The sequence below is a fragment of the Falco naumanni genome, chromosome 1 (genome assembly GCF_017639655.2).
Source record: "Falco naumanni isolate bFalNau1 chromosome 1, bFalNau1.pat, whole genome shotgun sequence".
In the NCBI taxonomy this organism is placed as follows: domain Eukaryota; kingdom Metazoa; phylum Chordata; class Aves; order Falconiformes; family Falconidae; genus Falco; species Falco naumanni.
In genome coordinates this window covers 57,814,697-57,842,582 of record NC_054054.1, presented here as the reverse complement: position 1 = coordinate 57,842,582, position 27,886 = coordinate 57,814,697, and the positions used below count along the sequence as shown (strand labels likewise).

Genomic DNA, 27,886 nt, shown 5'->3' with positions numbered 1-27,886 from the left:
CACATATCAACTGTTTACCTATACGCTAGCACATTATTTTGCTTTGCCTCCATCATCAAAAAAGTGTGGAAGTCAGCTGAAATTCCTTGCTCATGATTGTCCCATTGAGCTCCCAGAAAAGGAAAGGGGTCATACCTGACTCGAAAGAAAAAGTGGATAGGTACATTCAGCTCTGAAACAGCACAATATAGAATACCTTCAAAAGAGTTGAAGTTATTGTCAAAGCAAGTTCCCACCCTTGCTTTGCTGCATACAAAGCAGGTATCTGGCCCAGGTAGATACCAGTTTATCAAAACACATGTGTCTTCCCCCTCTCACAGTGACAACAAGTCATTAAAGTCACCGACTATTAGACAGTTGCAGTGTTATGCACCATGGGAGTTCCTCGCCCTTGAACAATGTAGTCTTTTTGGCTGCCAGTTCAATTTCAAGCAACAAACCTTTCTTGTTGGTTCCAGCGATATGTTATTTTCTCATTCTAATTTGTCTGTTTAAAATATTTAGGAGTGCTCATATGGAAGTGATGAATATGCTCATAATTATGTCCATCTTTATAAGAGCCAAACCTAAAAAAAAAAATATTCAACAAAGCAAAACCATTACAACATGATTTAACTCCTGCAATTATACTGTAATAAGTGTATGATTTCATTAACACTTCTTCTGAATGTTCTAGATAGTTTATTTCAGAAACAGGCCACAACCCTATTTAAATATAAATCATAACCTATGTATTATTACTAACTAGAGGCCTTTGACTATAACGGAGACATTTCATTACATTGATGGAATTAATGCCATAGGTACTCTATAAATGGAACTCTAGCTGACAAAGGTGAGTGTGCCTTTATGTAGTTAAATCCTATGCCCTAAGTTTTTCCTAGCGACTTCACTGGAGATACAATGTAACCCTCCACAGTATCCAAGTAGTCAACCCTATTGTTAATATTGCACATTTTATTTTTGAAAATTATGATGAAAATTGTAATTTTTCATGCCATATTTAAATCAAAGTTTTGGACTACTGACTATTCCGGTAGATTTTTCAGAAGTAACTTATTCAAAATATCAGTGCCAAATAACATTTAAGAGCAGTGCCATTGTATTTCAAAAGAACTATAGTTAACTGGAAAAAGTTAAACTTATTCCTCAAGGGTATACATTTTCTGCTTAGAGGCAGACATAAAAGAAATTAGGACAAGAAGAATATTCTGCGCTGAAATCAACTGAGAAAAATCTGAATGTGAATGCTAACTTCAGGCAAGTTTCAGCATGTGAGAAAGACTGGCCAAATTCCTGCTTAGACAGGAAGCCAGTGACTGAGTGGTAAATGAAAAGTGAGTAAGCTCAACCATTAGGTGTATGTAAGAAATTAATATATTCTGTATTATGAATGTTAGAAGTAGTAAAAATGTCATTGCTGGAAATTGTCTCTCTGTGGCAACATTTATCTCAAACTTCATGACTTTTTCACTGATACTCAGTCCAGAATAAATACTTTTCTCCATATTTCTTTTCCTTATGCAATACCAGAGGGAAAATGACAGCACTATAGAAATAAATAATCTTTTATGTAAAAACGTAGCCCTTTCTTCTTCTTGACATATGTAACATACTGCCTCAGGTGTTCTCCCGAAATTTTGCTCTAGTAATATTGTATCTTTTAAAACGCTTATGCAAAGAATATTTAATGTGTATATCGTACTTTGTGTTCTAAGTACCAGTGTATTAAGACCCCAGTCCTCAGAAGTGCTAAGAAACATGGGAGATCTCTCATCATCCATAAAATGAGTCACCACACCACTTGGCAAACATCACTATCAAATGATCTCAGAAATTAATCACCTAGGTGAAATAAGCATTACCTTCAATTTATGCTACGACACAGCAGACTGATTTTCCCAAGGCATATATACCAAGTCAGTAGAAAAAATGGAATTACAAATTAGAATTTCTTGCCTCCTAATCTTCTGCTCAGTTTGGTAATGACTAGTGCCTCCCACTTTAAGAGGAATTTTGTTCCTAGACTTCTCTTTCACAAGAGATCATGTACATCATCCCCTCAATTTCTTATGAGATACACTGACCTGGGATTGAAACGAATGTCTTCGGGAACCTGGCTGGGATCAGTGACAATTCTGTCATTGTCCACATAGCTATCCAAGTGATCTGGGATCCTAAATTTGGCCATCTGGACTTCTGAATCACTTAAACCAGCATGAGATATGCGGGCATAGCCCAACCTGTCCAATACAAGAAGAGTTAGTTTGAAGAAATAACTCAAGGGAATTTCACCACATCCTTAATTCATGTCACTTTCAAGAGTTATTTAACTATCAACTTAACTTTCCATTACTGTGAATCTCACCTTCAAAAAACTTGAGTGCTCTACAAACATAAGCATCATAACAACGTCACAAGTGGAAAAACTAAGAAAGCGCAAGCGTTTGACACAAAAGTAAGTTCTACATCTAGAAACCTACTTTTAAAACAACAGCTTTAGAATGTGCATACTGGTATAAGCTCACCACCTTTTTTCACTGAAAAGATTTTGAAATTCAAGAAAGGAGCTCAAGCATCAATAGAATGAGTAATTAGAAAAATTAGATTGCAAATGAGGATTTTCTTGTGTTTTCTGTTGCCTTTTTTTTCTTTTTTCTCTCAATACTGTTACTTGAGACTGTTACTTAAGCCATCTAGTTTACTGGTTTTACTCCTGTGAATACTGCAGAATTTGCATAGTTTATTCCAAATAAGCTGAATTCCTTTCTGGTACATACATCACCATGAGAATGATTTACAAGCAACTTGGTATTAAAAGATATGGTGTGCATAGGTCCCAGCAGAGGAAAGTCCTTCAATATGGGCTTACACAGTTAAAGTTTCCACTAAATCCAGTGTAAAGCTTGGCTGGATTAGATCAGCATTTTACTTCAACAAACCCTACAATCATAGTTCAAAATTTGTATCTTCTGTGTCACACGCGAATTAGAGCTTAGCCTTGACGTTTTAGAATGAAGATGCAAAGCCAGGGCTTTGGAAGAAAGTAGTTTTATGTTACCAAAGCAGATTAGACCTGAAGGCTTTTGACGCAGAAGGATGAAACCTGTGATACTGTCTTTGTAAATTATATTCAGAAATACACCAATTCATCCTAAGATCAATGTTTCACATTACTTCATGATGTATCTAACTTTCCATACATAATTGTTTAGGGATATAAGACTCTTCCACTATTACCTACAGAAGGGTGTAAAATAGATTATCATATAAAGATATTTAAAACCAATGAATAAATGATCCACTTTAACATACCTTATTACACCACGATACATAATATAGCTACACCATCTGTCACGATCTGTACTGTCAATATCCTATGAGTGAAAGGGGGAAAAAATTTTCAAAAAGTAAGGCAAGCCTTCCTTACAGGTAGGCTTTAAATCAGTAAAGGAACCAATGTGTAAACCTGCTGCAGAAAAATGTTTTGCCTAAAACATTGTAATAAGGTAGAAAGAAAAAAAAACACCGTTAGACACAGACAAATCAGACAACTTTTTAACACGTAACAGAAAACCAAACTGCAGAACTCAGTTTTAATACAGAAGAATCACAGAATTAGAGGTTGAAGGGATGTCTGAAGGTCACCTGCTCCCAATCAAAGTAACTTCCCTAGGATCTTATGCAGCCAACTTTTGAATATCTCCAAGGATGGAGATTTCACAGTTTCTCTGGGCGCCTGTTCTAATGCTTGACAACCCTAACTTCAGTATCATTATTTTTTTCTTTTGCTGTCTCACTGGCATTTCCCTCGTGGCAACTCTTGTCCATTGCTTCTCGTTCTTTCACTCTGTAACTCCACCTTCTCTATAACACCTCATGAGGTAGCTGAAGATTTTATTTGAAAATGCGCATGTATTTTCTTATACATCTATTTCCAAGTTACTACTTTGAAAGCCGAATGTTTCAAATATATGTTATCTCAGTCTGCTAAAAGAAGCAGTGCTTTTACCTTACCTGGACGTTTCCATTTTCTATTAATTCAGTATAATCTCTGGATCCAGGAGCTGAAGTGATATATCCTAGAAACACAACTTGCTTAGCGCTAGTCTTCAATAGGTTTGAAACAGCTATAGCCTGGAGTTTTCTGTCCAAGTCCTCTCTGAAAGAAATACAAAAGACTGTAACATATATACATTTCAGCTCAGAATCTTTGAGCTATAAAACAGTAAACCTCAAATTAATCTGGTACCTCTTTTATTGCTCAGTATTAAAGAGTATGAAAGCTTACAGAAAAGCTCACTGACTCAAAATGATCACTGTTTGATAAAAGCCACATGGTCATGGTAGATGTAATTAAGGTTCTCTTTCTAACCATTATAGGAACGATTTTTTTCTATTACTGTTTTGTTTTTAATACCGATCTCATCACTAAGAAATGTGAACGTAAGTGTTTTGGTTATCTGAGGCTTCGTCTCTGCCTGCACTTGAAATTCAACTGTGCTTGCACAGCATGGTGCATAACAAAGAACTCCCATGCTAACAAAACCTTTATGATGAATATAGTCTTAAAGTCTGGGTCACATAATTTAGGAAATATAACTTAAGACCTATGTCATCCCATTAACGCTTAATGACATTTGGCAGGTATTCTGCATCTCTTTAACAAGATCTACACAACAGTTCCAGCATGACTATAAGTGTAGCCTAAGTGGAGCCTGGTAAAATACTGCACTGGGTCCCATTCCCTGTCCTTGGATTTGTCATAAAGATAGTTGTCTTTCTATGATTCTTCACGTTAACAACTTTGAACAGTTGGGTAAAGCATGTTCTCTTCTACATTCTGGTAAATTATAGAGACAGGAAGTTGGTTTTGGAATCTTTAATCCCAAAAGGAGACATGAACTTAAATGCTGCTATGCTTTCTGAATAGCAGTACTTCTGACTGAAGCAAATGCATTAGGGAGAAAGAGCACACAGACATGAGAGCAAAAAACCTCACCATTTAAACAGAAGCCTGACCTAGGTATATGTGAAATAGCCTGCTCAGCTAGCTGCTCTATCCAGAACTACACCACATCAGAAAATGGGTTCTTTTAAATGACACAGGCATTGTTATATTCCCACATTTAAAAGTCTTCAAAAAAATTCCTAGTTATCCTGTATTCTGTAGTTTACGTCATCCTAAGCAGCAGATTGAAAAAGATGAAAAACAAGCAGTTGTGTGTGACATTCAATTACAAATTCATTCACCTCAAAACACAATGCAATTTGCACTTGTTTCTCATGTGTCTCCTCCTATTTTCTCCTTAGTCTTTATCTCACTCCTCTCTGAGGGGGGAAAACAGTGTTATTTTCTTCTACTTTGACAAACAGCTTCTCAAAGAGGCAAATCTAACCATCTGTGTAAGGCACAGAATGAAATTCCTTTCTAGAGTTCAAATTTTGGAGTAGTTTCTGACAACTGTATGTGTTTAGTAAAACAGAAACCTATAACACTTAGCATGCTTGGAGCACAGCTTCTGCACAGGGGAAGGAAATGGGGAAGCTCAGTATGGGATAATGATAATTCCTATGGCTTTCTGAGCAGCTCCTTTGTGTATTATACACTGCACCCAATCCATAAATTTGCCTCTTCATGAATTATAACAAGTATTTTTAAAAAATCTGAATCTTACTACATAACCACAAAAATACTTAACACTGCAGCAAAAAAACCCAGAAAATACAGCTACATGGACAATCACAAAACTATGCCTTATTAATATTCATTACACATAAAATACTCAAGATGTTGTTTCAAAGTAAAGAATTAAAATATATACCTTAATCTTTTCCATCATATATTTGAGTTATTGGTATAATTCTTTCTTTCAGAATCCAGAGATCAGCTTTCCTATTTCCAGTCATAGAGTCAGAAGGACACTAAATAGATATATGTATTGCTGTTTCAACACTGTCCCTTCTTGGAGGTTTCAGAATTGTTACTTTTAATTTTAATGAACATCAATGATGCTATTTATCTGTAAGTATCTGCACTTATTGTGGAATATAATAGATCTATTCCACATGCAGAAAGTCAGAAGGATGCTATCCTGCACTGAGATGTATCTGTAGACGTATTACTTGTTGTGGTTTAGCAAAACTATACCTTTATATCTCTAGTAACTCAGATATTAGGGTCAGCTGAGTTTTGTGTGACACATCTGTCCCCTTTTAAAAACGCTTCAAAATTTTACACCAGTAGCTTTGTCATAATATTTCCTCCAATGTGCCTTGTTAGAACCAGTATTACAGCAGCAGATTTTAAAATGTACAAAGGAAATCCCAGAAGTTCACAAATCAAAATTACATTACGCGACTTCGCATGACATATGTAACAATAAATAAAATACACACTCTTCATTTCCAAAGTGGGCAACAACAAAATCAATCAGTTTCCCAGTGAAGTTGACAGTCAAGGAGATGGCAGGTGCAATCTCCCCCTCTGGAGACGGAAGGAGGTGATGGGTAGATTTTACAATTGGATACCTCGATAGCACCATAATCCTACATGAGAGGAGAGAAACAGTTACATTTTGCAGTTCATAAGCTTCACAAGAGTGAACTATGCAGATAAATGTGAGCAGAAGACTAATGGCCACTAAACTGACAAACCATCTCTAGCAGGTTTTTCTGAATTTAGGTTTTCCTCTAAAATATTACTTAAGTACATGTCTAAAAATGTATTATCAAATTCATTCCTAAACTAAGAAATACCATTCTGTATACATGATTTTTTACACTGACCCTTTCAAAATCTGCAACCTCAGACAAAACAGAATTGTATACTACCAGTAATTAAAATTTATTTTATTAGAAGTAGAAGCAAGTAGAAATCCATCTTTAAAGTAGGAGACTTCTCATTCTTTCAGCTTATGTTCGGAATCAACCCTAGAACAATTTTTCATTGGGTTTTCCAAAACACATCGAAGAAAATTTCAGAGAATGACTTTTCTGCCCTATTCTGTATCACTTAAAGACACAGGCTCTGGAGGAGGAAAGTTACTAAATTCCCCTCACATATGGCAAAAATTAAAAAGCCATTGCAACATCACTAGGAAGTTCCATCTGTCACAGACATCTGCCTATCCCCCTGAAAAAAAAAGCCACATCATAAGCCACTACCTCCCAGAGGGCAAAGATATTCAAAGACATGTAACTGGTAGTTGGTCAAGCATTAAAGTAAAATCAGACATGCACCTTTCTATGCCCATTTCCCACTAGACAGCCCAAGCTGTCTGTAATTAATTCAAAATTTCTAATAACTCAAGTGCAGTAACATTTTCCAACTGCTGTCACATTTTTAAGCCTGAAATCTAAAGTTCTCATAGCCCAGAATAAAATAATAGAAAAGGGAATCAGATAGTACTTAGAATGCCAGACTTCCAAATCTGTACATTAAGGGGCAGGAGGCCATTCTCTGCATCGTCAAAGCCAAAGTAGCTCACAGGGGCAGGCACCAAAACCTGATCATTTTTAACAACAAGAAAATGTCATTGCACTGTAATGCTAAGGAATCAAAGTGTGGTCTTAAAGACAAGCTTCAACACGTGATTACAGTGATTATGATTCCAATTATTCTTTGCCCACGTTCTAGTGGAGTTAGTATTGGGTAGTGTATTTACATTTATTTACCGTCACTGTGCATGTAAAGATTACTCACCCCCAAGTGTGATCTCTTGTGCTCGGGCCAAAATCTGTGTAAAATCCTAGCCTTTCTCCTAGCCACATTGCTGGATCGTTGTTCCCAATAAATGGTTTAGAGGCATCACTCTCTATAATAGTGATAAGATCTGCATCTAAAATGGGGAATAAAAAAGAAAATATTTCCAAATTGATAATTGTGACCTATAAATCTGATTTATAAATGACTACATACTGTCATCATTTCCCTTTTAATTACACAGGGATGGACCCAAGTGCTTCAGGAGTCAATCAGGGCAAATCTTAACACTGCCAACAGAGTCATGCCCAAACTTTTGGTCACTGTAGGCTACACAGCCTCTGATGAAGAGATCCATAGTGTTTTGTTGCCATAGCTCCTTCCTACAGTGCATAGCCAGCCATGCATGAGACTGCACAGTACAGTTGGCCTGCATGTACCTCATACAAACTATTTCAAAAGCATTAGACGTAACATGCATACACAGGTTAACAGTAGTGAGTCTACTGCTTTCAAGTTGATGAACAAGCGCTACACAGCACATCTGTACTCACCTTCATCCACCAAATCCTATTCTGCTCCAAAGGGTCCTGTGCAAGAGGGAGCAGGCTGCTGCTGCCAAAACAATTAATCAGCTGATAGCAACCTAGTGTCAGCCCCCAGGCATGGTAACAGAAGGGCTCCCAGCTCTAGCGAACTGCTGACAATCCACAGCCACCTCACTTTCTCAGAGCACTGTGGTCCCTCCCTGTTTACACGCTCAGGTGTGGTTTTGTCAGAACAACACGACAGGTTCCCCTATATTTTAGCTGCAGGATATGGGAAGAGCTATGCGGTCCCCCAAGGAACTGGCAGCTAAGAAAGACCTGCCCATGCCTGAAGGAAGGTGGGAGTCTGCAAGCTGGCCACAGGCTGGCTGAACCATCCAGGCTCAGCTTGCATAGCAGGTCAGTATGGCTGCAGCCACAGCAAGTGCTCCCTTCTTGCTGTGATTATGCCCCCCTTGGAATGCTCTCCTACTCCAGAAGGCAGATCAAGTCACCACTTCATCCGCAGCCCTTCTATAAGGAATTAAGACCACTCTATCCAGCACCACTCTTGCCACAATTTTTTTTTTTCTTTTGAAATGTCTTATTTGGCACTATGAAAGCAATGCTACCAGGGAAAACAGTAGCTCAGAGTACTTTTAAGTGGATTCCCAGATTTTTGCTTCTACATCATTAGCATACACGCTGGCCACATAAACAATGACAGAAACCATTGAGAGGGGTTGATGTTGGTTCCCTTCAGGGCAGACAGGAGTTCCTGTCACAACAGACATATTGCATCTTCACTATTCCAACAGAGAGATGAGCCCATGGAATGCACTCGACCACACCTTTAAGAAGAACCCCTATGCTGAAGAAGTTAGCCACACTTTTCTCTGTGACTCTCAAAATCAGCTACTCTTCTTTAGCAAACAAATTGTTTAAGACTCTCCAGCTTAACTCTGAATGCATTAATGCATTTCCTGAAAGTTAATTTGAAAAAGAAAAAGAAAATAAATAAAAAAATAAAATGTTAATGTGCTATTTTATACAACAATATACATGTAATATAAAACTCCAGAATACTGTTTCCAGCAATCAGGAATTAAGATTAGTTCGTTTATATTTTGGAATTTGCTGCCTTTTTGACTTACCAATTGCTTCTTTTAGAAGTGATACTTCATTACCACAAAGAAATGCTCAATAGACATGACCAGGTAATCACTCTAATATTCATGAATTTAAACTACAGGTACCAGAAATAAATGCATTAATTACAGTTCATAAGTAAATATGCAAAGATTAAATAAATACCTAGACATGAGCTATGGAATCATGTATCTACACGAATGCCCCAAGTTTCAATTCATCAAATGTCCCAGTTGTTTTCTCTTATTGCTAGACAGCCTGTGTAGCTCAGCCCTCCGAACCTTTGGTCATGGGACAATGGAGTAAACAATGCATGAATCAGCCTGTTGCCTCTTCACTGACTCCTGGGTATCTCTGCCGCAAAATCAAGGTTTGCCCAGCAGCACCTGTGTCAGCGCCTTCCCACTGCTTAGGTCTGTCAAGCCTGAGCCGCTCAGGAAAGCCCTGTGGTGCATTCACACCACAGGAGGACAGGAGAACACAAATGCTGGAACAGCAGTGTGGATGCTTCCTAATCTGGTCTGCTTTAAACCTCAAAGTGGCAGCTCCCAGTCTTCCCTATTTTATAGGTATTGCAGAAAACAAGTAACACCTACAAACACCACTGGTCAATTGCTTTCAGTGCACCCTGCAGCAGCACTAGTCAGGTCCAAATTCTTCATTTCCTATAGCTAATTTCCCAACCAAAATCCTGTCCATGAGCAACAGGTTAGACACCCTTCTTTACAGTAAAATCATAACAACTCAATCAAGCTACAATCACCATTTTTCTTTTATACATTGCTCTGGCTCAGTGACGGAAACAGACTTGTCTGTTTCTCCTCTTTACATACTGTGTAGGGCATTTTAATCTCAGACCCATTAGGAATTATATAATGCTTCACATCTTAAAAAAAAACCAAAACACAGAGAAGTTAAAAACCATTAACTTCTAAAACGATATTGATCATTATTTCATTTCTGTAAATAATTCCTCTATAGACAAGTAACACAGCAGCAACGTGAGAAAAAAATCCAAATAATTAACAAAGTCTTTCCTCCAACCAGAAACCTCTTTAAAGTACATTGAAAAAATAAAAATATCACCTCTGCAAATGGAATTTTAACAGAAGTGATTGCACTGGAACAGCTCACAAATTCAGGAGAAAGCCACTAGACACAGGTTCTTGTGTTAATGCAAGAATGGACTCAGTTACCCAGCAGGTGTTCTTGCTTCTGTCCCTTCAGATGAACCCTCTCAAATATAAATGAAGTGGAAAAAAACCATTACCTGTCTGATTAAGCAAATTAGCTGATCCTTCCAAATTAGACCATCCTTCATTGTCATATGCAAATCTAAAAGGCCAGATCATAGCAGAGAAGTCTCTTTTTGGAACCTCAAAAAAATAAATGGAATAAAACTCAAGTACAATTTGACTTTTATGTATTATACCTTTGCAGTCAACAACATCAGATGCATGGTGCCATAAAACACACACAAGAAGAGATGTTTTAACCAATACATTTTCCTAATAAAGCTGTCAGGATTACAAAAGACTTCTGGTATTTTTGAGAAAAAACTGCTATTAACAAGAGGTGAAAAGTCATCACAGTTAAAATTAATTATTACAAGTAACAGTAAATAAATGAACATGACACAATATGATTTTTTCTCATTTTCTAAGAGGAACTACCCACTTTTTTCCACATTATAAGGTACTACAAACCTGGATGAGTTCTAAAAACAAAGCCAACTGTCTATGTCTGGGTGCATGTGTGAATATGCATGTGCAGGCAGGCACGCAGACACACACACACACACAAAATTTCTACTTCTCTCTCATCACCTTTTCTGCATCTTTTCCTGCATTTGTCATCAGTGATTTCTCTAACAAAACAAATACCAAGAGGAATACATGTCAAAAGCAGGTTTCAAAGGACTATTTCTGAATTGACGCTAAAAGAAAGTCTCATTCATAATTGCAAACAACTGCACCAAAAATGCAATTTTATATTAGTAATCAAATATATATATCATATAAATATATATATCATATAAATCATAGAATGGAAACATGTTAACTTTTATGTGATCAAAACAGCTCCAGTTTTTAATTAAAATTACTAAATAGGCAAGCAACACACTCTGACAACCTGTAAGTAATACAAATGCTAAACTTTGTGAGCATTAATCATCTTAATTGTTACTGTCATTGCAATACCTAATTTCTTGCCAGATAGAAAACTGGAATTTTACAATTTTTATCCAATTTCCATAACTAGTCTAAGTCTAATGTAAGTCAACCAAGTTTTCAGAGAGGTTCAATTCAGGTATGCATATAAATACAGAAGGATAGAATTCCTTCAGCTGGAAGGAACCTCAGGAGGTTATCTGTTCAAACTTCCCCAATATAGAATCAGGTTAACAGCATTGCACAGTTAGGTTTTGAACACAACTCAAACTCATTTATAAAAGTATCATTCAAATTGAATAGACAAGGCAAGCATCTCTCAGTTTTTCAGAATACTTTTTTCATCCACAGCAGCACTACAAATCTCCAAAGACCCAGATATTTCCCATGTTCAACATGAATACACAAATTAAAACTTTCTCCATCTTACTTTCTGCATTAGTTTTGCTGGATACTTGGATACTGGTACAACGACTTCTTCAGTACCAACCAACACATCTAAGATATCACACGCACATTTTACTGTGTATTTGAAAGTTACCATTTTCACAAACACAGTACTCACCCCTTGGCCCAACTTCTTCTGGTAAATTTTATAACGTAGACCCAATCCTAGTAAACCAATGCCAACGAACAGCCACAATACTTGAAAAATAAGAACACAGAAAAGTTTTTTTAAAGCAAGAGAAAATAATATTATTGCAGTTAAACAGAACTGGGTACACTATCGGGCTAACATATAGGCTATTTGTAGAATGGGAAACGTATACATTTAGATTTCCACACATGCCAGTGACAACACCAGTCCAAAGCAGCATACTCAAAGAGTATTTATATGCACACATAATATCTCTGTGTGAGCAGATACACTTACATTCTCCAAAACACAACAGGCTGAGCAGACAGAATATACCAAAACTCCTTGGAATATTTATGCAAAAATGACACCTGTTGAAGAATTCATTATAGGACATGAATAAGAGCATCACGTAAACCCTCCAGTGTTTTCCTCTCTGTGTTCCACATATGTATTTGTAGTATACAATTTTTATTTTGTGTAAATACAGTGTGTGGAAAAAAATTTAGTTTACTTGCAAGCCTTTAGATGTCAGAAAGATGTGAACCCTGCCAGACCTCCAGAACAGTCCTTTGTTGACACATTCTTGGAAAGGCATTGTGGCTTCACAGAATGCAAATTCAGAGCTTTCCCATTGATCCTGTAGCCTTCCAAATAACCACAGCAGACACTTAAGAGCTCTCAGGGTTTGGCACCTTGTAATCTGATGCTCAAACCCCTCTGCAGTTACTTCATTTATTTTTATGCAAGTTTTCTGGAACAATTTTGTATAAAATTTAAATACATTTTACCATGGATGATGCCAGAAGAAAGACAGTGCTGACATTAGCAAATGTCAAGCAATTCTGTACTCTCCAAGATGCAAAGGTTCTTAAAGGGGAAGCTGAGAAACAATACAAGTCTGGGCCTAACAAGGAAGTAAAAGAGTTACTGTTGTAATGTCACAAAATCAGCTAAGCAAGGGCTGTGCTTTGTGACACACAGTATTCTGAAGTATTTACTCAACTTCTGTGAAATTTGTTTGAATAGTAATATTCAAACCACTTGCATTGGTGCTCATATTGCCTCTAACACACAAACTCTCAGGGCCCACATTCTTCTGGCCCCCTAAGAACATAGGGGAAAGACCTTCATAAAGATTTCAGAAACAGTCCTGAGAAGTGGTGAAGCACTATTTTCTCTGCCATCCAAGTGAGGCAAAATGAGGTATACAAATGATAAGTGATTTGATCCAAAGTCACAGAGGAAAAAAAGATGCAGAAATGTGAACCTTGAGCATCCTGGTCTCTGTAGGGTCAGCATGCCCTAATGCCTAGCAATTTTTTTCTTTACCAAACTTCATAATACTGATAGACTTTTTCCTTAGAAAAAGTAAGCTAACAATGAAAAAAAATGTGACGCTCAAATGATTGTAGAGAAATACTTGAAAACATCATTTGGATAGATTCCAGAGGTTTACAAGTCAAAAAGCAGTAAAACCTCAAGTATTTTAGTTTCTTTTCAAAACCTAAGGAAAAAAGCAGACCTCATACACATCTTCTGGAAAGCGGGGATCCCTAAGCATAGTTCACAGACAGGACGTGTCAAAGGTTTCCTGAGGACCGGCATGGTCTGTACGCATAGTAAGGTGTCAGAAGTGTGTTGTGATGTCAGCCACCACAGGCTTTGCAGGACTGCCTCCTCACACAGGAGGGGTGTCACATTGTACAGCAGCTCCTGGGGCAGCCGAGTCCCATCCCACTACCAGCCAGCTCACACAGTCCTATAAAGGGTGTCACACTGAACGGCGAATGGGCTGAAAAATCATTTATATCTTTTGTATACATATGCAATAAATCCTAAGTTCCAGAGAGATCTCCTCCTCAACCACCAAAATGGAATCACAAATGATGCCAAATCCATTTTCACATTTTCTCTTTTCACCAGTTCATTTTTTTTGGTCTCCGTTTAACATAGTCCACGGGGAATAGCCTCCCTCTAAACTGTAATCACAGAGAATCAACTCCTCCAGTAGTATATGTCCTCACTAAAACTAACACTATGGCAATAACATCTATAAAAATCCAGTTCTAAAGCTAGCACCAAAAAAAAATATCTAAAACATCTGAGCAAAACACTGCACCGTGTTACTCTTTTTCCTGAGACAGAATTCCTAGACTCATGGAAGAAAGGAAGTACAATTATACTTACGTAGTTTAATATACTTTTTACTCCTTTTGAATAGTGGCTTTTGGTGGCTTTTCACTTCAAAGATAGAGCTAAGGTCTTTCTTGGGTCCTGTTAGGAAGTCTACCCCAATACATAACATTATAAATCCTGTAAAAATACAAGTCATTACTTTTTTCATAGAGCTTTAACATATTAAACATTGCTCATAAATGCATCACTTATAAACTCCCAGCTGTTGTGTTATTCAACTTTATGGCTCCAACAACAGAGACAGTTCAAAGCACAAACACAGATAAATGTCATACCCAATGTAGTAATGCAGGCAATATGAGATTTATTGATAGAAAAGATCCTACTGATTGTCACAGTATTCACCTCAACTATGCCTGCAGCACTTAAACATTTTTTCATTTACATTGTTGTACTTGTTGACATAAGCACTGCTTCCAACAAAGTGAGCTATTGACATTAAACATGCCACTAATGATAAATACTTCAAAACAAAGTTTAAAATAGTAGTACGGCAATAAGAATTCAAAGCTAAAACATTATTTAAAATACCACTGAACACCTGTTTTACAAAAAATAATGATGTTCAAAACTATATTGTTTGTTTTTTCTTTATTTATTTTTTTATTTTTTTGGGTGTGTGTGTGTTTTTAAAATAAGTTACTGCTAAGACTTAACACACCTGAAACAGATTTATTAAGCCTGCTTTGTGCTGATGACTGAATAGCAGACCTAACAGTAAAAGTATCTAGCCAAAGACTCCTTCACATTATGAAGTCTGCTCTGGACTATGGTGAACACTGTTGATTGTAGATGTCTATAATCTTTGCAGATTAACTGCTCTGTCACCAAGATACAACATTTTTATATAGGAACTACAAGAACAATTGCTCAGTGGTTTGCTCCGAAACAGTGTAAGCAGACTGCAACAGGTTGGGAGGGCAGTTTAACATGGCAGCATCTTACATTCCTGTACCCCAGAGCCAAAAGAAGCAGCTGTGCTTCTGAAGAATAACTAAACACACTATAAATACATTTTGAAAGCTAGTAAGAGACTTCAGTGTTTTAACTGCTGCAATGCACTGTGATGATATCTTTTCTTTTCAACAGGTAGTTCAGACTAATAGTACAAGCTCTTTTCCCATGCCTTAAGAGCTGAAGGATCCAGTTATCAGCAAAGAAAACGCGGGAACATAATCAACTGGATAAGAGAAGGTATATATCCTTAGTATCTTTATGGCATAGTTAATTAACTATAGAAGCCACGTTTTATTTCAGAGGTATAGCTGAAGATGAAATAGCCATTACTTAGTATTTTCTTATTGACCTTACTTGTTAAATTAGTTGTAGTGAAAGTTTGCAAATCAGGAAGATGGGTCTAGTGCAATGAAGAAGGGGGCACACACAAAATTTGCTCAAAGGAAGGCTAATTCAAAGCCGTTAAAGTTGAAGAAAGACCAGGGATCCAACCCCTCAGCACTATGTTACATCATAGCGAAGCATCACAGAAGTTTTGAATATAATGATCTTACTTTCATTGTCACTTTTCCTGGAGCAGTTCCCTACCCAAACTGCAGCAAGAGAAAGGCAGGATATTGGACAGGAGGAGAAAGCAAGAAATAGGACTTGCACCTGAAAGAAACCAGAAGAAAACAAGCAGTTTGCCAGAAAGCCAAGCTGTAAGGGTAAAAGCGAGCAACAAATACACAATCTCATGGTATAATCTGCAAATCTGATAAGCAACGGGATGGCATCAAAAAGACAGAAACTGGATTCTCAGATGGAACATAAATTCATGTAGTGTCATCAGCTGAGGCAGGTTCAGTTCCAAGTTTTCATTTTACCAGAAAGTTAGAGCCATCTCTGTGTTACCCTCTAGCCATCATGTCAGATGAATTAATCACAAGTGTGTATTTCAAAGTGACAGAGAGGGATTTTATATAACAGCTTCTCTTTTGTCACAGCATTACTCAGGGGTCATTGACACTCCTCTACTGCATGGTTCCTTCATGTAACTTCAAAAAATAAAATTAAATTAACTGAGATAACTGTTTCTACGGACCCCCCAGAGTGCTTTCAGAACAAAGAAAACTTCAATAAACATAAAAGAACTCTCCTCAAAACGTAACAAATTGAAAGCCTGCATGTGATTGCTGTAATATAAGAAACACATATGGAGTGTAAGAAACTAGAGTGATAGAAAGTGGTTGCAAAGACACGTACAAAATCTAAAACCATTGGAGCAACAAGCTAAGCACAGCATTCATTAACTCTTTCCAAACAAAATATAAGATAATGTGAAACATTTTAGAATGTGCCACACACTTAGCCCAAGACAAATTTTGGCATTGTTTAAATAGAATTAGTGAAATATGCTACTGAAACACATTAGTACCTATTAAGAAAATAATTCTGGAGACAAAACCAGAAAAGGTTGGTTTCATTTCCACCTTCTCACCTTCATCAAGGCATCATTTTGCTAAAACCTTTCTATTTGTTCACCTCAATTCTTGCTCATTGGCAAACACCTGACAATTTCTTTTCTTCCTCTCCTGCTTGCATGTTCCTGACGCTGCAGTCTTATTGACTATTCCTCCAGACATGTTGGTGTATCCATCCACAAAGCGTAAGATAGAGCCACATGGAAGTGAAGCTCAGGTCTCAAATGCAGATTAGCTAGATCAGATGGATGCTGCATTTTGCTCCTCAGAGAAGGGCAATATAATGCACTGAATTATCTTACAGTCCCAGTAACACAGCCTTCATAAACCCCTGAGTTTCTGGACACTATATTGTTACCTGAGGTACCATAATGCTATCTCAGGTAGCTAGCATACAGGTGCATTCACACCCTGGATTGCAGCCATATCTTTAGGGTGACTGGTTAACAGATCTTTTCCTCAGTTGTATACTGAGTTATCAGAAATTTTTCACTTTGTCATTTTTCCTCAACTGAATTCCATTTTGTGACCACATTTTTTAAACTATTTCTAACAGTAAAGAAATAAGTATTTTTTTCACATCTCACTAATTTTCTCATAGAAACTCTTACCATAGTAAATCAAACAGCAGCCAAGCATTTGGAAATGCTATTTATACACTAGGTACATCTTAAACATCTGGTTGAGGCTAAAGCAAGCATATTCGTATTTGTTCACAGTCATAAATGTACCTAAAAGAAGATGGGAGCTTTCTCTAACATAAATTCCTCCAGGTACAAATTTATAAGCTGTACACCATACACAGAAGAATAATTCAAGAACATAGGCAAACATGGCTGTACTCATGGCTTTCCCAGGATGCAGACAGCTAACGAAGCGTCCAGCCAGTTGAGGCCACACACACATAGTAAAGACAGCAAGAATGTTGCCTGCAACAGCAGCACTCCAAGTGTGTAAATAAAGGAGACCAGCTGAAGATGCTAAACCTGCAAAGGGATAGAAAATAGGGTAAGTCAAAGCCAGTTGTGTTATCTGCCACCTTCTATTTCACATTCTGTCTAAGAAAAAAAGAGTCTGGGGAGATATAACTGCTTTGCAGGCATGAAAACCACATCACTAGAAGGACTATTGCCAATAGCCAAAGACAGCCTTTTACTTTTCACAGCATCTCGTTCTCTTACAGATTGCCTATTCAGCTGATAACAGTGCAGCAAAAAGACAGCACAGAAACATCATCAAGAGCCGAAACTGAACAGTTCTTTTTACAGAGCTCTCCCAGTAAAACAGAGGGATGATGCAATTTTGAAGAGATTAACATCTTACGTCTGTTATGAACCTCCTTTAACATAATATAGAAAGAATCAAATAGGTTAATGTGAAGAGAAAACATCTTTCCCTGATCTTCTCTCCCTTTAGAAAACCGTATGATGGGCAGGAAAACAACTGATTATCTTTCACTAGCTGCAAGATCCTTGATTTACCACACTGTCATTGACTGTGATGGGATTTGACCCCAAACAGAACGTTAACAGCCACAGAAACTTTCTATAACAGGTCAACTTCATTTTAAAACTTTATTGTAGCTAAGAAAATACTGACTTTCACATCACGATAGCAAATGTATAGAAACACTTTTAGTATTTTACTCTTATACATAAAGTTTCTGAGCACTTTAGAATACAATGCTTGAATCAGCTAAAGAACCATTCTGAACTTGTTTTAAATTAGCAATGTGTGTACTTCAAAAATAAAATGCTCATACTCACATTACAATCTCCACACACATTTCTTAAAACTAACACTTGCACTGAAAGGTAAAAGGTATTTGGGCAACTGATGGTCTAAGCATTGCCAACTCTTATGCCTTTACTGTGACTTTCCTGGTATTTGGTATTTTATTTTGTTTCCCAACTAGGAGAAACTCAGTTTGCACAAAATTTCTTGTCTTCAAGGTTGTGGAAAATTACTTGAAAGCATTGGCTCTTAAGTGCTCCAAAAGAGAAGGTGAACAAGAAAAAAGCAAAACACAACTCATCATCTCCTTTAGTCTCTGCATTTTGATATGTCCCAATTTATTATTAAACATTTGTAGGAAGTACTGCTTTGTCTTCTTGATCTGAACATCTACTATTAGCTAAGGTCAAAAAGGCAGCAGTTTTATGGTTTTTTTAAAAGAACATTTATACCACTAAATTTCACTCAGATGAGCCCACAAATTAAACCAAACTGCACCCATCCATCCATCCATCCATGTTGAGAAGGTATGGAAAACACACCTCTCCACAGTTCAAGAGCAGAATGAAATCTCCTCTGACTTGTTCTATGCATAGCTTGTTCCACAGCATAGCTATACTATCCTCCTGAAGATGGATGTCTAGACCCAGCACTTGAATCCCTCTTCCCACCGCCCAAGACTTACTGTACGCTGACTGATTCACAAATACATTGCTCCAGCAGAACTGCTTTAATGTTCATACTATTTTACTGCCTGGAGATCTTTGCAACTAAGGAGACAGGAGGCAAACTTGCCTCCAGGTGAACTGTTCATTGAATTAGAAGTTGTTGTGCCTTCTGCGGAATCAAGAGGCTTGTGTCACCTCAGCCCCATAACCACAGATTGCACAATGCAGATGGTGAGAACTGAGATGCTACTCATGGGAACAGAACCTCAACAGGGGCTTCTGAAGAGAGCAACACTGCTCTGCCATGGCCTGGAGATTTGGCCTGTAACCCTCAGTCAACTGGTCAGAGGTGTATACTACAGTCAGTAACAGAGAAAAAGATGCTTTGATTAGCAGCTGATTTTTCTGAGATATGGTGTAGGGTCAGAGAGCTTGAGTAAAAGGAATAAGGTAATAGAAACAAAACATCTGCTCAGGATTTGCACCTACCTACAAGAAACCAGGCAAAACTGGTGACAGAAGACCAGCTCCAAAATGAAAGCATCAGTCCATGAGCCAGGCCCAACAGAACTGTACCTCTAATACAACAATAAGGAAAGAGAAATCATACATTAATGTAATTTTATAAACATCTGGCATTGAAAAAGAGATTTCTAGACTTACAGACAAAGATGCTTAGTAGTATTTAATAATCCTTTTATTTTAAACAGAGATCAGTTTGAGCACAAAATATCCTTATCTCACACCCTGCTACATTTTCTCCCCTTTACTGGTCGTAAAAAACATCTAGTTGAAAATAATGGCAGTTTATCATAATGTGTAAGTGAGCTATGTTCCAACAGAAGCACTCCACTGAAATATTGAGCACACAGGCAAAAAGAACTCAGAGAAACTTCTGTTTGGGGTCCTCCCTCGCATTATTTTCTTCACGTCAAATAGGGGATCCTAGAGCATCTAACATTGCTATCAGTCTTGGGTAGCACTTGTGTATACTAATTCCAAATTATTTACTACCTCACTTGCCACTACATGTAGCTGACTCAGAATAAGTAATCCAGTCTCTTTCTAGATTTTTGGAACCCGAATGAGCGACACACACCATTAACACTAAATTCTTACTAACCAAATCTTCTATATCTTTTAATATTGCACACAGTTTCATTTTTTTAATATGCAAGCATGCATCTCTGACATACACTGTCTCCTACCACTTGCTCTCTTGAAGTTAACTGCTGGATTAATTTACTACATATTATAGATGTACTTCATTCATAAGCCCTTGAACCTCAGTCTTAATTTAAAAATAGTTTTGCAATGTGGCAAATCAAGTATTTTATTGCTGAAATAAAAATCATTCTTTATTAGAAAATTTTAAGATTCATTGGTATAGACACAATGCTCAGAGGTATCTGAAAGCAAGAATGACTCCCCAAGTCCTCTGCATGAAGTACGTTGTACCCACCTTATTATATGTAAATTCTTATACCATCATCTGGTTGAGTTTTAATTTGTCACCTACTACAGCACTGGCTTTTGATTACTGTTTTGTTTCGATATAATAATAAAAAACCCACTTACCCATATGGATTAGGATCTGGACCTGTATGTGGGTGTCCACTTACTGCCCATCTAGAAATTAATGAGACCTCCCCAAATATCCACAGGGTGAGGAACATGAGGCTGCCAAAAGCAATCCCTGACAAAAGCCAATGAGGGTGGGAAACAGTCTCTCTAATTGCATTACCAGTTTTGTTTGCTTCTTGTTTCCTCTTGTCTCCACCTAGAATAAGAATAGAAATATAACTCCGCAAACTGTCAAATCCTGTTAGAAAGGGTTACTGAGAAAAAGAAATAGCCAAGACCACAAAATTACCAACAAATTACTGGCTCAGACACAAAAGCTAACTTATCTTATCAATTGTGGACACTGATGACTAAAAATCTATTAACAACATTCCTAGGTCTGTCAGGAAAACTACTCACCTTAAGTGTACAAAAATGGCAGCCTGCCCATATGATTATTCCTCATATTACTGGAATTTAAATAATTGGCTTTGAAAATCCACAGAAAAGTTATCAGAATTTGTTCAGAGAATTCTGTTCTCTGAAACTCTAAACGCTGATAAGAACAGAACCTGACACTTCCAAAGAAGCCAGAAATGAATTCCCTTCTCTTCTTTTTCCATGTGCTTTAGATCCCCTCTCACCTAAGGAGAAAGCAGCACCTTAAATTGCATAGATGTATTGCTCTGTCACCTAGAAAGAAGACAGATTCCCTTCCTAACCTCCTGCAGTAGATTCCCTTTCTAAATTATGATGAAAGCTCAGCTTAATTTACATAATGTAATGCAAGTCTACAAACAATACAGATGATGCCAATTTATACCCACTTACACACAGATAAGGTCTTATCTTCCAATTAATTCATCCCATCCAGGTTATACTGAGAAGGAAAGAACTTCTGAGCATTTAACATATGGTGCCTTAACTACACAACCCTTGGCAGTACTACCTTCACAGTTTTCAACTGTGCTAAGCCTATGCCAGCCCCTACTGCTGCGTACTCTGTCCAGACGCTCCAAGAAATCAGGCAAATTTCGCCTAGGACAACTTCTCCACTCTTCCAATTACTTCTGTTTATTTTGCCCAGGGGTCCTCAAACTACGGCCCGCGGGCTGGATACGCCCCCCCAGGGTCCTCAATCCGGCCCCCGCTATTTACAGAATCCCCCCGCCCCCCCCGCCGGGGGTTGGGGGCAGGAGCCAAGCAGCTGCAGATGGCTGCCTGCCACTGCATCCACACCCTGGGCCCCTGGTTAAAAAGTTTGAGGACCCCTGGTTTTGCCAATCAGCTGTTCAATAGCTTTGTCCTGTCTCCCATTCTTTGTAAAAGGATATGCACTGGCAGAGAAACTCAAAGAGCAGACTGAATTAAGAAAATAATAGAAATACAACAGATATTTCATGCTGGAATGAGGATAACCCATTCTGGTTTTACTGGTCTAGGTTATGCCTTTGTTTGCATTACTGTCACATTACTGATAATGCAATTAGTTGTCAGTTCCAACACCAACCTACTACAGCTTGTATGAATTGTGGTATCAATTCTGCCATGTTACAGGCAGATGGAAGTATCCCATGGTTTCTAAAGCCTGCAATGCTCATGCATCATGTCTAAAATCAAACTGTACTGAGGAAAAAAACCAAAGAATCAAAACCCAGTGGCACATACATAAGTATACATGAGGTTGTTTTCATAACTGCCATCTTTGCTGTACTATGCTTACCTGAAAAAATTCGCTCCACTGCTGCTATAAAACCAATTGTCAGTATGACAGTATTGGCAGCTTGTGAGCTCCAGACTGGGTTTAGCGATGTATACCATATGCGAAGAACAAGGAGTATTATCTTGCCTAGCATGAAGCCCCATATCCTGATGAACCTATAAGGATCCATTTTTGAAATAGTGATGCATTTGAGAAAAATAAATACATCATCTCAGAAAAAAAACCCCACCTTTTTAATATAAAGAAAGGTCAGTTACAAACCCATCAGTATAAGAAAATACCTTTGTAAACTGTTTCCTGACCACCATGTTACTGTTTGAACCAGCAATGAGGAAGAAACACCTGCAGCCAAGATGAATAGCCTAATTAAAGCATTTGGCGCCTGGTATGATGCTAAGCTTCCTACAAACAAACACACACATACAGAGGTTGCTTTAATAGGCAATAGAGATCAGGTATGAAGGATTTCCTGTGCATTAGTTCAATCTTGTCTGCAATTTGGATGGCTACAGCATTCATCTGAAAACACATGACTCTACACATTTTTAAACAAACCAAAAAAAAAAGTAGGTATGGATAGAACCCGGGTCTATATGACATTATAGCAGTTACCATTTTCAGGAAAAAAATAACATGAAGTAACTATCCAAGACTGCAGTGAATGCCTTAATTTAAGTACTTGTGGTCATTGATTCCATAAATGGGATATATGGATAAAATATCTAAACATACAGATATTCCTGAGCAGCGCACAGCACACTTATGTAACTCAAAAAGCCATAAAATGTTATGTATGGCGATTGCTCCTTTCCAAAAAGGATATGGCTTTTGCCACAGTGCACTTACCTTTATGGCTTTTGAATTATGTAAGTGCACTGTGGCAAAAGCCATATCCTTTTTGGAAAGGAGCAGTCGCCATATGTTGCACAAGGATTAGCAGGTAATTGCCTTAGCGGGTGTGAGCAAGGCTTTCTCTGGCCCAGCATCTGGTCTCAAAGTGGTCATTAGCAGCCTGGGTCATCTTGTTACTGGAAACTGTCACTCTCCCAGTCACTGAAAGAGACCATGCACATGCATCTCCATCATTTCCCAGAGCACAGAGGCCTCACCTTTATCAGCAGTTTTAAACTCTGCTAGCAGGTTTCCAACCCAAGTGACTATGGCTCACACACATTCTTATAACTTCAGCCAGTGTGGCAAATTCCGGCCCAGGACCAGCGACAAACAGCAGCAGAAGCAACATTATTTTACTACCAGCCATTTGCTAATTGAATATGAGTCAAACTTGAAGAGACATTAAGCAAGGAAGGACAGAAATGGAGCTGCTGATACTGGCAATGCATGCTAGGAATCCTCCAACTATTTATTTGCTCATTCTGCTCAGAGTAAAAGATGCAAAGCTTAGGGCAAAGATGGTAAAATGAAATCAACGTGTAGCAAAGAAGTACTTTATGGATTTTAGGGTTTGCACATACAATACACACAAATTTCTGTCCCTAAATTGTGCTGAAATCCACAACTCAGCCTCTTCAAATCTTTCATCACTTGTGCTAGCCAGATTAAAGCTAGTGTGGGTTTGCCTGCTTACAGTAGACACACCTTTTGTTGTTGAGCAAGTACAACTAAACGTAAATATATCTATCCAAACGAACAAATTTACTATATGTTGTCTGAAGATGTGGATTCAAATAGACACTACCACAGAGGTAGTTCATTGTCGGTTTGTTTCTTTGTTTTTAAACAGAACACAAAATCAAGTAGTGTGAAAGGATACAGAAATTAAAACAAAAGTTTCAGAGAAAATAAAGCTTCCTGAAAAGGCAAAAAGAAAGATTATGATGATGAATAAGGGAAGAGCCTTTTCCATCAAAACCAAAAAGAAACCCTCAAACCTCTAAATTTTCTGATTTTAGCTAAGCACGAAAAATTTCCAGATTTTCTGATTGTGAAATTGAAGACTGAGTATCTCCAGTGGAATGGGGTGGAGCATGCATGGGATAGATTGTTCTGTCTGATTTTGTTCAACGAGCCTCAGAGGAAGGCCACGGCCTTTCTGAGAAGGGAAAGAGATCAAAAAAAGAAAGAAGGATGAAGTGTCTGGCTATGAAGAAGAAAGCAGGAAGAACTGAGGAACAGGAGAGACAGCAGCACAGCGTGATAGGACAGAAATAATTCAAAAGATAGAATGAAGTTATGAGAACCAAGTAAAAAGATATGTATGGAAAGTCCTAAAGCCCAGTCTTGCCTGTGCAAGGGCTTTTGGATGACCTAAGAACCTGCAGCAGGGAAGCAAGCGAAGAGTGAGTTACCGCTGGCTGCTAAACAACTTGCTGGAGACAAAGAGGGCAAGGAACATGCTCCTGCATCTTCCTCAAATGTTAATGCTCACTGTAGGGCAACAGGTAAGAAGAATACAAAGTACAGGCAGAGAATACCGTGGTGACTTGCCAAGGGGAGGACAATATTAAGAGCATTTGGGAGATGGAAACAGCAGGGGGATATGTCACTGAGGGGACAGTTCCTGTTCAGGCAGGAATGAAGGGGAGATCATACCTGTGTACAGCAATGCTCAGGTTAGCCCAGACTGAGGATGTGTACAGCTTCAGTCTCCTCCTTCTGTGGCCACCTCTATTAGCATATTCTTTCCCCAGATTACTACTGGAGGTGCTAGCTTTTTGTTTGTAGTTAACATCTTCAGGAGCTTGTGATGCAGGTGAAGCAAACCGGCATAAACCAACAGACTTTACACACCATTATAGGCCTGTCACTGCTCTTTACTTAGCAGAACAAAAATTACACACATTTAAGTGATTTCCATCTCCTTTGGTAAAGTGTAAAGTAAACACAGCAGATGATCTGAAGGACTAATCTTCAATAAACATGGCAAATTTTGTATTACTGATAATCTGAAGGAAGGCAGGGTGCAATATGAAATTCTTACACTCATTACTAGTATCTAAATTAGCAGATCTTGTAGAAAGCAATACAGTGAGCACTGCTATAAGAAGCTGACGTGGAAGATTCTGCTCACTGAAAAGTTTATTACAAATAACCAACAAGAAAGTATTAGGATGGGTATGATGGAAAGAGGATGTCCTGGGATGGAGTTAACTTTCTTAGTAGCTAGTACAGTGCTGTTAACTCCATCCCAGCTGAAACCAGGACAGAGGAGAGAAAGAAGAGAACATGGTAAAACTACTCTCCAGCTAAACTGATGATGTCAACAAACTGTGCTCAGTTCTAGTATCCTTCCAGAGAATAAGAACAAGAATTGCTTTTTTAAAAAAAATCATGCAGGGAAAGTAAATAATATGATACTATTCTGTCTTCTAACAGTAAAAGAGGAAAATTATATGGAAAGAGATTATCTGATTATCATCTTATATTGATAAATGAGAAGCCAGGGACTGCTACTTCCGAAACACATCACTGAGCAGCAGCATTTTCCCTCTACGCAGCATGGGAGACCCTTGGCTCCCCTGAGTTCATCCAGGGGTTGCAAATTTAGAAAAAACTTGCTTCTGAATGTGGCTGTAGCTGCCAAACCTTCTGCCAACAAAATTTCAGAAAATCAAAAAGAGCTAAGACTTGCACAAGTTAGCTGAAAACCAACGAGGGAATCCCAGCAAGTCTTGGTTTAGGGAAGAGTATGTGGGGATGTGTAGTGAGGCAGCTTTATCTTATATTTAAGATCAAACTTTCTTCCTGTGCAACTGACAATATGAGAGCCATCACATATTTAGGATGAGCCTATAATCCCATCAATACGCTACAGGCATATAAATAGATTCAATGAGAAAAAAAACTTGAAAAAAAAAGCTGCCTTACACACTAAGTCTACCAAAAAGAACGTTTCGCTTACTTTTATAAAGCAGATCACTTTTACAATAGCCTCAAGCTGTTCAACAAGGCTCATCCCTACCCACTGCCACAGAACTACTATACAAAATCTACCTGCTCTGCTGATCTCTGTGCAATACTGAAAGCATTTTTCTTACTGGGCATGACTTGTAATAATTTAAAAGGTTCTAGAAATAAAAGCGAAATGAGATTTGTCTTTAATTATGTGGTACCGGTCTAAAAACCAATAAAAAGGATGCAAAAGATCCTTCCTCTGGCTGTATCTAAAAGCTTGAGAGAAAAATAAAAGCATGAGTTTGGGACAGCAAGAACTTCTTATTTGTGTCTCTTTTCAGAATCATCTTAATTTTTAGGCAATTTGGAAGGTTTATTCTTACACCTTGATACCAAGATGAAATCTGTAACTCACTACAGTGAGTTCTACTTACCAACCATAGCCAGTCTCAGAAGGGCTAGGATGTACTTGTTGTTAGCCAATCTCCAGAAAGGGCCAATTATTAAGAATATTGGAGAAAAGAAGGCAACAGCAAAAACTTCTAGACCCGTGAGTGCCAGTGTCTGAAGGGGGAAGTAATAGATCATCGGTGGCAATGCATGGTATAGAGACCAGGAAATGCAGCCTAAAAAAAAAAACAAAAACAAAACAAAAAACCACCAAACAAACCCAAAAAATCCATCACAGACTTTCAACAGCACTGTTTCCTGGAGATTACTTAAATACAAACTTCCAGATAAAGACTATCAAATGTATTTGAAAGTAGCTCAAGTACCAATAGCCACTGTCCGTGAAGAAATATTTGCTATTTCAAGTTAAACAAACACATTTTCCTGGGAAATAGAACGGTGAGAAGAAAACAGCTGGTCCCTCCCCTCAGTCAGCAGTTGCTACTTCGATCTTCAGGGACGAGGAGCTCGGCCCAGGGAAGGGTGACTGCCCGGGGGACGGCGCTGGCTAAGCCCACCCGTGTCGCAGGGCTCCTCAAGGACAGATCGGTGGCTAAAGAAATCATTCCAGTACACCGGTGCGCCGCTCTCCCCTGAAGGCACTTCGCCTAGGCACGCCAGCACCGCACTACGATTTTCTCCGCGTTTTGCGGGAGACGCACCAAGTGCAGCGCGGGGTGACCGGGGTCCGGGGCCACCCCCAGCGCCGCCCGCGCCGGCACCTGCCCCGGGAGCCCGCAGTGAACCGCGCTGAACCGAGGGGCAAGCGGCACTCCGGCATCAGGAGAGGGAAAGAACCCAGAGCGCACCCAGCAGTGACCATTACTTCCAGCGGAGGAACTTTCCATCCCGGCGTACGGTAAGCCCCGCGACGCCCTGCCGGGCCGCCCCGCCGCAGCGCTCCCGGGCGGGCTGGAGCGGGCCGCCCGCTGCCTCACCCACCCCGGCCCAGCCCGCCGCGGGCACCGCCGGCCCTCGCAGCCCCCCAGCCCCCTCGGGCGGCACCGCCGCCACCTACCCAGGAGGCTCTCCGAGAGAACGGCCTTCCACAGAGGGGACATCACCCCGCGACGCTGCCCGGCTCGGCGAGGGCTTCGCCCCTCTCGCCCGGAGCCCGTCCCGAGTGCCCGGCGGGGCGCGGCGCC

At 38.8% G+C, this 27,886-nt stretch overlaps 1 protein-coding gene across 1 annotated transcript; it reads right to left on the bottom strand.

Annotated features, from left to right (window-relative positions):
* CWH43 (cell wall biogenesis 43 C-terminal homolog) lies at window positions 1-27,886 on the bottom strand. Its single transcript, XM_040595380.1, has 16 exons — window positions 27,760-27,886; window positions 26,726-26,917; window positions 22,718-22,838; window positions 22,437-22,591; window positions 20,729-20,930; window positions 19,640-19,728; window positions 17,480-17,734; window positions 14,320-14,445; window positions 12,118-12,197; window positions 10,652-10,757; window positions 7,706-7,841; window positions 6,400-6,549; window positions 4,018-4,162; window positions 3,316-3,377; window positions 2,088-2,243; window positions 1-566 (listed from the first exon to the last, which is right to left on the bottom strand). Exons 1-16 carry the CDS (start codon window positions 27,800-27,802, stop codon window positions 479-481), a joined length of 2,106 nt encoding a protein of 701 aa, XP_040451314.1. The 5' UTR covers window positions 27,803-27,886; the 3' UTR covers window positions 1-478.

Coding starts and splice junctions, on each gene's coding strand:
- CWH43 (XM_040595380.1), bottom strand. CDS start 27,802: ATGTCCCCTCTGTGGAAGGCCGTTCTCTCGGAGAGCCTCCTGG. Junction 20,931..22,436: donor AGTGGAGCGAATTTTTTCAG/GTAAGCATAGTA, acceptor TTCTTATTCTAG/GTGGAGACAAGAGGAAACAA. Junction 4,163..6,399: donor GCCCACTTTGGAAATGAAGA/GTGTGTATTTTA, acceptor TATTTCTTTCAG/AGAGGACTTGGACAGAAAAC.